This window comes from Pipistrellus kuhlii, unplaced genomic scaffold, assembly GCF_014108245.1.
Source record: "Pipistrellus kuhlii isolate mPipKuh1 unplaced genomic scaffold, mPipKuh1.p scaffold_m20_p_12, whole genome shotgun sequence".
Taxonomy (NCBI): Eukaryota; Metazoa; Chordata; class Mammalia; order Chiroptera; family Vespertilionidae; genus Pipistrellus; species Pipistrellus kuhlii.
In genome coordinates, this window is record NW_023425427.1 from 13,576,731 (window position 1) to 13,586,867 (window position 10,137).

General features: G+C 47.6%; 1 protein-coding gene across 1 annotated transcript in view; it reads right to left on the reverse strand.

Annotated features, from left to right (window-relative positions):
• TMEFF1 (transmembrane protein with EGF like and two follistatin like domains 1) overlaps nucleotides 1-4,830 on the reverse strand; it is a 72,146-nt gene extending 67,316 nt beyond the window's left edge. The window contains exon 1 of the mRNA XM_036433183.2: nucleotides 4,244-4,830. Coding sequence (XP_036289076.1) covers nucleotides 4,244-4,442 — 199 coding nt within the window. The 5' untranslated portion in view covers nucleotides 4,443-4,830. The remainder of the gene's footprint in view (nucleotides 1-4,243) is intronic.
• Nucleotides 4,831-10,137: the final 5,307 nt, after the last annotated feature.

Consider the following 10,137-nt stretch of genomic DNA (forward strand, 5'->3'; position numbering starts at 1 on the left):
TTTCTCTTTAGACAAATAGGGAGCATTCTAATAAGTTAGCTTTTAAAAGAATAGGTACAAGTAAAACCATAAGTATAAAGTCAAGAATGACTTTATGCTGGAAAGCTGAGGCAAAAGGACAATAATTTAAAAACAAAACAAAAGCTTGTTTAGACTTAAAAGAGCTAAACAAAGAACTCACTGCTTAGGGAAGATGATGTAATATTAAGAGATGACAGGGACAAATGCAGACCCATTTAGCTTCTTGTTTGCTTTGGTTATCTTCATCAGGGAATATGCTCTTTAAACTGGGAAGGGTAGAACTCTGAAAAAAGGGAGCTAACATGTAAGGCTAGTGGCATGGAGAGTGGACGGTAATGGAATAGAGAGCTAGCTCAAAAGAATTTGCTTTCTGACCCAAACAAATCACACTCCGTGATACTGACAAAACTTTTAGATCTGATTGCTGATTACCTAACCTATCTTGACAAGCAGCCAAAAAGACCAGGGATGAAAGAATGTATTCTCAGTTTTCAAAAAGGGAGAAACGTGAATCCAGAAAAATATCTAGGGTAAATTTGTTATGTATCCCTGGAAAAAATTTAGAATGGCTAAATAAGTTTATGAGCACCATAAAAAGAAAACGCCAGCGTGGGGTCTTTATTAAGGTAGGCTACACAACATTTGCTTTTTGATTGGATTACTAAAATGAAAAAAGGGAGGATGATGCATACAAATGCATAAAAGATTCTAACAGAATCTTTCAATGATAGGCTAGTGGGGACAAAATGGGAAAATGTTGAACAGCAGAAGGTCATAAATCTGTTAAACTTTACTAGGAAGATGCATAGCTAGCCAGTGGAACATCTGGTTGATTAATGTATCCACATCAACCAATTTGCAAGGAAGTCTCCGGGAAAATACCACAGCCTCTCAGCCTTTTCCATGAATCAGGATGCCAAGAGGTCAGAGTGGGCTGAACTGAGGGTCCAAAACCAAAGATCAACAGGGAGTCAAGGCCAGCATTTAAGAGTCTACAACTCAAGTATAAAAAGGAGAAAATGTGAGAAATATCTAGGTAATAAAAACAACAACAAAATCTACATAATCTCAAGATGCTAATAGATGCATATGTCCAAACTCAATTACTCTAATTCTCTAATTAATCAAGTTAAAAAAATGTTGTTCTTATATGAATCATTCCCAGGTCTTCATCCTAAGAAGAATTTACAAATGCATTTAGTTAAAACACTCACTTGCCTGGCTGGTGTGGCTCAGTGGTTGAGGGTCAACCTATGATCCCGGAGGTCATGGTTCAGATTCCCAATTGGGGCACACCAGGTTGTGGACTGATCCCTAATGCAGGAGGCAGCCAATCAATTATTCTCTCTCACTATTGGTGTTTCTATCTCTCTCTCCCTTCCCTTCCTCTCTGAAATCAATTAAAAAAAAAAAAAAAAAAAAAAAGAAGAAAACTAGTTTTAGACTAGAATTATGCAAGTGTATCTTAGCATTCGAAAACATTTTATTTGATCAGTCTAATTTATTGACATTTATATAAATATATCCTTAAATAAGATTCAGATATAGCCAAAACCGGTTTGGCTCAGTGGTAGAGCGTCGGTCTGCGGACTGAAAGGTCCCAGGTTTGATTCCCGTCAAGGGCATGTACATTGGTTGCAGGCACATCCCGGTAGGGGGTGTGCAAGAGGCAGCTGCTCAATGTTTCTCTCTCATCGATGTTTCTAGCTTGCTATCCCTCTCTCCCCCTCTCTGTAAAAAAATCAATAAAATATATATTTTTAAAAGATTCAGATATTATGAAATCCAAGTCCTTCTTTGAGTAGAAGAGAAATTAAGAAAAATTAATTTGCTCCAAATAATGCAGCTGCTTAGCAAGAACCATGATCCTTAAATCAGTCCCCTTTTCCCACACCACGTGGTTTCCCAGCCCTCTGTGTCCTTCCTTAAAATCTGTACTATGCACTAGGGTTAGAAAACACACACAAAACATCCATCCACGCTATACTATGCTAAGGAAAAATTAGCTTAGCAAGATCACACAACCACAGCACATTAGCCCATAAAAATATTTTGACATGGTGTGATCACTTACAAGATTGATAACCAGCGTTACCAAAAGGCACTCTAAAATACAAATGGTTTTTATTCTCCACCATTAGTGTGTGATTATTTATTAAAGCGCCATCCCATACCCCACTTAACATGAGGAAAATAAAGTAAAAGTTATTCCATGGATGGGAATGCTTTTATTGACATGCCATTGTTTACTGTGCTCAGAATCCTGGCCCTGTCATAAAAACATACCATTATGAAAATTACTAAAAGGTTTTGGACCTCCCAGCCTAAACAGCAGGCCAAAGGCTTTTCTCCGTTTAGGGGTAGCACAGGAGTCTGGGCTAAGGCCCTCTGGCTTCCTCCTCCCACAAACAAAGCCCCTTCCATAGCTCAAAGGTACAAAGGTTGTCTGTCAGGAAAGCCAGTGGGTCCCCAGGGGCCTAATGTCCATCCTCCTCCTTCCCCTCCCCTTCTCTCCCACCCCCTCCCCACCCCAAGCCTCTGGTCCCACCCCCTCAGTTTAAAGAAGACAAATGGAGACTGGAGAATGGATACAAGGGGGAGTTGGCAAGGCTGTGGCTACCATCTCTAGCATCTGCCAGGCCAGCTCCAGGGGGACCCATCCACCCCCAAATGAGACCTGCGTGCCTCTCCCAGCCTCGGGGCTTCTCTGGGACCCCTTCAGAAAGGAAGAGGGAACTTTACAGCCCAAACACCCTCCTCCCCAGGCTCACCCATTAGAGTCCCAGCAAGCTCTTTGTTTCCAACAGCTGTGTGTGTGTGTGGGGGGGGGGGGGGGGGGACGGCGGCCGCAGAGTGAGGGGAGAGGTCACTCACTCCCTACCTCCGGTTGTTGCCCACATCCAGGCTCTCCCGCAAAACCACACACACACACACACACACACACACACACACACACACACGATCTCCCCTGGTTCCAGGCCCCCTCCATAACCCAGGGTCACTCACACCTTGCTGCACGAGGCACTCTCTGAAACCTGATTACCTCCTTCTGTTACCGAAACGCTACCCAGGACCCTAGCTCCTTCCTTCGGAACCGGCACGACGGGGGTTCACTCCAGGACCCCACCTTTTCTCCCGATGCATGCCCCTGGGCATATCCCTGCGCCCCAAACTTCGCCCATGCACCCGCCACCCATAAAGACACAGGGTCATTTCCTGGGCCCCAGAACTGTTCCCGGCTCAGATCCACAGAGCCGGCGTCACCCCAACCCCCAGCGCGCTCCCCTCTGCACCCAGAGGAGAGACACACACACACACACACACTCTCACACTCACACACACACAGGAACACACACACACACACACACACACTCACTCACAGTGACTCCACATCGCCCACCTTCGTCCTCTGGGCTCCGTTCCCTTCACTCACACCAGCGCCCTAAGAACCTCCCCAGCACATGGTCACTCCCCTGGCCATCAGCCTGGGTCCCCTGGCCCCTCTGCACCGCCATACACAAACACACACACACACTCACACACACACTCACACACTCACATACACACAGAGACACACACACTCACACACACACTAACACACACACAGATACACACACACACAGATACACACACACTCACACACACACTCACACACATACACAGAGACACACACACACACAGACTCACACACTCACACACACACACATACACAGAGACACACACACACTCACACACAGAGACTCACACACTCACACACACACACACAGAGACACACACGAACACACACACTGAACACACACACACACGCAGACACACACACACACTCACACACTCACGCTTACACACAGTCTCTCCCCGGAGCCTTCACAACATAAACACGCGCTCCCGCCCGCACACCCGCGATCACACGGGGAGCCCCGGCAGGCTGCCCCCGCCTCGCGGGGTCCCGGCCTGCTCCCTCCCTGCGAGCCGGGGGGCCACCCTCGCCCCGACAGCCACCCTTGGGCGCACGCACGGCCACTCCCGTCCCCGGAGCCGGTCCCCGCGCCGCACGGCTCCCGGGCTCCACGCCCTCCGCCCCCGATCGCCCTCGGCCCGCTCCCGGGGTCCCCGCGCGGGGGCCTCCCCAGACCGGCCGCGGGCCCGGGGCGCGGCGGGGCGCCGGCGGAGGACAGGGGGCCGCAGGGCAGCCCCGGGCAGGCTCAGGCTCGGCCGGTCCTACCTGAGCAGTTGATGCTCTTGCCTTTGCCGCCGGGACACTCCCCGCCGCCGCTGCCGCCGCCCCCGGCGGGCTGGTTGGACGCGCGGCTGCCGGGCAGCGAGAAGGCGAAGAGCAGCAGCACCGACGTGTAGCAGCAGCAGAAGGCGAGCGGGGGCGCGGCGGGCAGCCGGAGCGGCGCCTCGGCGGCCGCGGCGCCCATGGCTGGCGCCCCTGGACGGCGGAAGGGAAGCGCAGGGAGCCGCAGGCCCGGGGCATCCAGCCGCCGCCGGGAGCCCCGCCGCCGCCGCCGCCGCCGCCGCCTCGGCGCCTCCTAGCAGCCGCGCCCGGGAGCCCGCGGGCGGCCCCTCGGCATCCCGGTCCCGCCGCAGCCACCTGGACAGCCGGAGGCCGGGGCGCACGCGAGGATCGGGGGTGCGCGATCGGGGGTGCGAGCCCGCGGAGGGGGAGACCGAGGCCGGGGGAGCGGGCGCGCGCGTGCGGCCGGCGGGGGTCGCGGGGGCGGGGCCGGGGGCGGGCCCAGCCCCGCGCTCGCCTCCTCGCCTTCCCTTTGTGTCCGCGGCCGCCGCCACCGCAGCGTCACAAAGACCCCGGCCCGCCCGCCCGCCCGGCGAGGGGCGCGTGACAAATGGGGCGGCGGGAGGGGCAGCGGCGACCCCGCCCCGCGCACCCCCGGTTCCCTCCACCGAAGCTATTGTTCCCGAGGCGGCGGGGCGCGCGGGGCGGGGGGCGCGGGCGTCCGGGCCGGGATGGGTGGTGGGGCGGGGGGAGCGGGGGGAGCCCGGCCCCAGCCTGGGATGCTCCGCAAGGCACAGCCCTGGCTGGCGTTTCTGTCTTCTCTGCAAGCCTGTGTGAAGTCTTTGCCTCGCCCAGCCCCTGGGTGGGAAACAAGACGTGTCTATTCCATGTCTATTTCCTCAGGGAACAAACTGAACCCCGGAGAGGGGAAGGAGACTAGTCCAAGGTCACGACCAAGGAATGGGCAGGACCGGGATTAGAACCCAAGTTGTGACGCCCAGCGATGTAGTTAGTTCGTAGAGATGCGGGTGAATGGCTACATGTCTGGGGTCCTCACTGCTACCCCATTTCCACTGACACCAACTGAATTTAAAATACTGTTTTTAAAGTAAGGAATAGAGTGAAGAAATAAGAGAGTCGCCATAGTCAAGCTGCCAAATGACTGAAATGAAGTAGATCGGGGTATGAGGAAATGGTGCTAAACTTGTATTAACTAGCCTGGGAACTTAAACTTTGTCAATTTTAATTTTTTTTTTTTAAAGAACTATCATTTATTTATTGGTGTATTTATTTACTAGAGGCTGAGTGCATGAAATTTGTGCGGGGAAGTGGGGGGATCCCTCAGCCCAGCCTGCACCCTCTCTCAGACCAGGTACCCTTGGGGGATGTCCAAGTGATGGCTGGGGTCACTGGGGCAGGGAGCGGGCCTAAGCCGGCAGTTGGACATCCTTAGCGTCGCTGCCGCTGTGGGTGAGGCTTCTGCCACTACAGCTGCCAGCCCTGAGCCTGGTTTCTGGCTGAGTGGCATTCCCCCTGTGGGAATGCACTGACCACCAGGAGGCAGCTCCTGCATTGAGTGTCTGCCCCCTGGAGGTCAGTGCATGTCACAGCAAGCGGTTGAGTGACCTTATCATACCATTAGCATATTACACTTGGATTGGTTGAACAGATGACTGGATGACTAGACACTTAGCATATTAGGCTTTTATTATACATATAGGACTAGATTATTCTGCCTTTCTGTAAATTTGCATATTACCCTTTTATTATATAGGAGGAAGGATTGCTTAATCCCTTCACCTTTGAACTTTCTAGTACTGCATAGGGACTGGAAGCCACCAGAAAACTCTCTGATAACCACCTGAGGGACTAAGAAAAGAATGTTCATATACCCAGAATGTCACTTAACCTGACATCCACTATCCAGACCACTAGTCATCAAGGATTATTATCAAAAACCAACCCAGGACTGATTCTTCTCAAAAATGTACTTTTTACTATAAGAACCCTCAGCTTTTCTTTCTTCTTTGCAACACTCTGGTATTACCTAGTTAGCATTGTGGAATTACCTAAGACCCCTGAATAAATCATTATCATTTATTTCTAGCCAAAGCCTCCTGAGTTCATTTATGCTCTGTCAACAAAAAATTCCATATTTCCCTAATAATAGTTAATATAGAGAGATTCGCTATATACCCAACCTGGATCAAGCTCTTTACATGCATTCTCTCCCATTCTTTTTTTATAGCTCTACAAGGGAGTTTTCATGCTCATCCCAATTTTTCAGATGAGGAAGTTGGAACCCAGAGAGAAAAAGCGAGTCCCAGTCCAGTGCTCTTCCTCTCACATTATGATAAGGAAGACCCAGCCATAGGCAGGAAGACTATGAGCTCAATTGTTTAAAAGATCTCTGCCTTTTTCATTCTATTATGCTGCCTTTCACCCCAGAAGGAGTTTTTTTAATCTCATTGAAAAACTGATAAATTTTACTCATAACATTTTTTTAAGTATGTGAAAAGCCACCATAGGCAAAGCCACATTAGGGAAAATATTTTCAGTGTAAATAACTTAATATAAAGAACTAATATAAATCAAGAAGAAAACATTGACATAACAGAAAAATGGGAAGCTATTTGTATTTTATGCCTTATCACATAAAATACAGACAATAAGTATATAAAAAGATATTCAGTAACAAAAAAGCAAATTAAAACCACGTTTTTTTTTCCATAGACAATTAACAACAGTTAAAAGAACTGACAAAACCTAGCATTATTAATTTATACATTTTGAGAGGGCAATTCAACCATGTAAGAAAACTTTTAAATTATGTTTACCTTTTAATCTAACAATTCCACATATTGGAATTTATTCTAAAGAAATAATTGGATAAGCACACAAAATATATATGTGAATGTTTGCCCTGCTGGTTTGGCTCAGTGATTAAAGCAGCAGGTGGCAGGTTTGATTCCTGGTCAAGGGCACGTACCTCAGTTGCAGGTTTCCCAACCCCAGTGGGGGCTCATGAGCAAGGCAGCCAATCAATGCTTCCTTCTCTCCTTTTGCTCCCTCCCATTCTCTCTAAAAATCATTTGGGAAAGTATCTTTGGGTGAGGATTAATAACAACAACAAATGTATATATGAATGTTCATCACAGCCTATAAATTATACAGGTCCATCCATGAGAAATAAAATATGGTGCCTCTTTGTATATTGGAGTATTATACAGTGATGATGGGGTTAGTGTTTATGAACATGGAGAAAAGCAGGATACTAATGAGTAGGTATAAGAAAATCCTATTTTCCTAAAATACCCATGTGTGTACATACATCCATAAGGAAAAAAATATCAAAAAGAATATACAGTAATATATTAACAGTGATTACTTCTGTTTTGTCTGAATTCTTTTCAATTAAAGTTTTTATTGTTATATTTGAAAAGGCTCTTTCCTTTTAAAATTTACTTTCATGAAGCTTTTTACATAAATTCACATCTTTGACATTTTATTAAGATTTACCCCAGCCCTACCCGATTTGGCTAAGTGGATAGAGCATCGGCCTGCAGACTGAAGGGTCCCAGGTTTGATTCCAGTCAAGGGCACATGTCGGGGATGTGGACTTGATCCCCAGTAGGGTCATGCAGGAGGCAGCCAATCAATGACTCATCGATGTTTCTATCTCTCTCTCTCCCTCTTCCTTCCTCTCTGAAATCAATAAAAATATATTTAAAAAAAAAAAAAAAAAAAGATTTACCCCAAACCTCCTATAAGCAGTGGCATGGCAGTTGTTACAACTGAGATTCAACGTCTGGCTTTGGAATCAGGTATGATCCAGGTTCCTCACTGCTCAACTACAGCTGAGGGCTCCTCCCCAGACCCCTCCTTCAGCAGCTTCTCTGGTAAACTTGACCTTCCCTGTGCTTCCTTCCTGCTCTACTTAGTGGCTCTCCCAGCCTCAGCATCCTGCCTCTTTCATTTGACTGCTAACCGTAGCCCAGGCAGAAATATTAAAAGATGATTTTTTTTTTTTAATCCTCATCCAAGGATATTTTTCCATTGATTTTTACAGAGAGTGGAAGAGAGAGGGAAAGACAGAGAGAAATATCTATGTGAGAGAAACACATTGATTGGTTGCCTCCTACATGAGCCTGCCCAGGGCCCAGGCTGGGGAAGAGCCTACAGTCTAGGTAGGTGCCCTTGACCGGAATTGAACCCGGGACCCTTAGGTCTGCAGGCCGACGCTCTATCCACTGAGCCAAACCAGCTAGGGTGAGATAATTCTTAAATAAAAAGCAAAAATTCTGTCTCCATAAATGAAGAGTTAATTTACACCTGCATCTTTCTACAAATTAGGTAAGAAAAATTCAACACGGATTCAAATGTTTTCAAATTGGAAAGGACTCTACTTCAGAAACCGGATTTCTCTGACCTCTGGCCTCGGAGAGGAAAAGGGGTCTTAGTGGTCATCTAACACGACCCCCACCACATGCTTTAATATCAGTGATACCACAATGTCAGAGAGCAAAGAGTGTGGAGCTTGCTATGTAAAATCACCTCAGAGTGTTTGAAAGAATGTAGATTTCTAAACATCACTCCAGACATCCTGGGGGAAAGTCAAGTCTCCCTTATGCATATTAGAGTTCTCTAAGTAACTCAGCCAGCACTGCCACTTTGGAAACCCCAGGCCTAACCTTGATCAGCCCGTTACTGTTGCTCTTTTACTAACAACCTCAAAATGTCAGCCTCGTGTCACAATAAACATTCCTTTTTTATAGGCCTGGGTGTTGACTAATCCAGGCTAGGGGTGGCTGAATGGCCCTGCATCAAGCTGATTGAGCTCTGATCTGCTCCAGTATTATTCTTTGTGGGGCCTGGCTGCAGGCATAGCAACTCTCCAGGAGGAATTATTCTCTTTATTTTGTTAATTTCATTTTCCAATGACAGTTGGCATTCAGTATCATTCAGTATTATTTTCAGGTGTACAGCAAAATGGTTAGACAATCATGTTCCTTACTGAGTGATCCCCCCAATATTTCAAGTACCCACCTGGCACCATCTATAGCTGCTTACAATAATAGTATTGACTATATTCCCTTTGCTATATTTTATTTTATTTTTTTGATCCTCACCTGATGATACTTCTCTGTTGATTTGTAGGGAGAAGGAAAGACAGAGAAAAATATTGATGTGAGAGAAACACCTCCTGTACACGCCCTGACCAGGGCCCAGGCCACGGAGGGGGCTACAACTGAGGCACCTGACCAGAATCGAACCCTGGACCCTTAGGTCTGTAGGCCGATGCTCTATCCACTGAATCAAACCTGCTAGGGCTATTTTTATATCCTCATGATTGCTTTGTAACTACCAATCTGTACTTCTTAATCCCTTCAGCTTTTTCACCCAGCCCAAGTCCCTTCTCCCTTCCCCTCCCCCCAATCCTCTTCCCTCTGGCAACCATCAGACTATTCTCTGCATCTGAGTCTGTTTCTGTTTGTTTATTTTGTCCTTTAGGTTCCACATGTAAGTTAAATCATAAGGTATTTGTCGTTCTCTGTCTGACTTATTTCACTTAGCATAATATCCTCTAGGTCAGTGTTTCCCAAACGTTTGACATATGTGCGCCCCTTCTATAATTTTCGTAACACTGAGTACCCCTCGTACTCATGAGAACGTAGAATTAGGTGCAGCTAAGCACGGTGCAGTGCATATCCCCACCAAACTCCGGTGCAATACGTACCCCCACCAAACTCTTCCCATACCCCTGGGGGTACGCGTACCACGCTTTGGGAAACACTGCAGGTCCATCAAGGGAAAATCTTCTTATGGAGATGGCATTGGTCCAAGGGCACATGCCCACTGTACAAGTGCTTTTCACATCT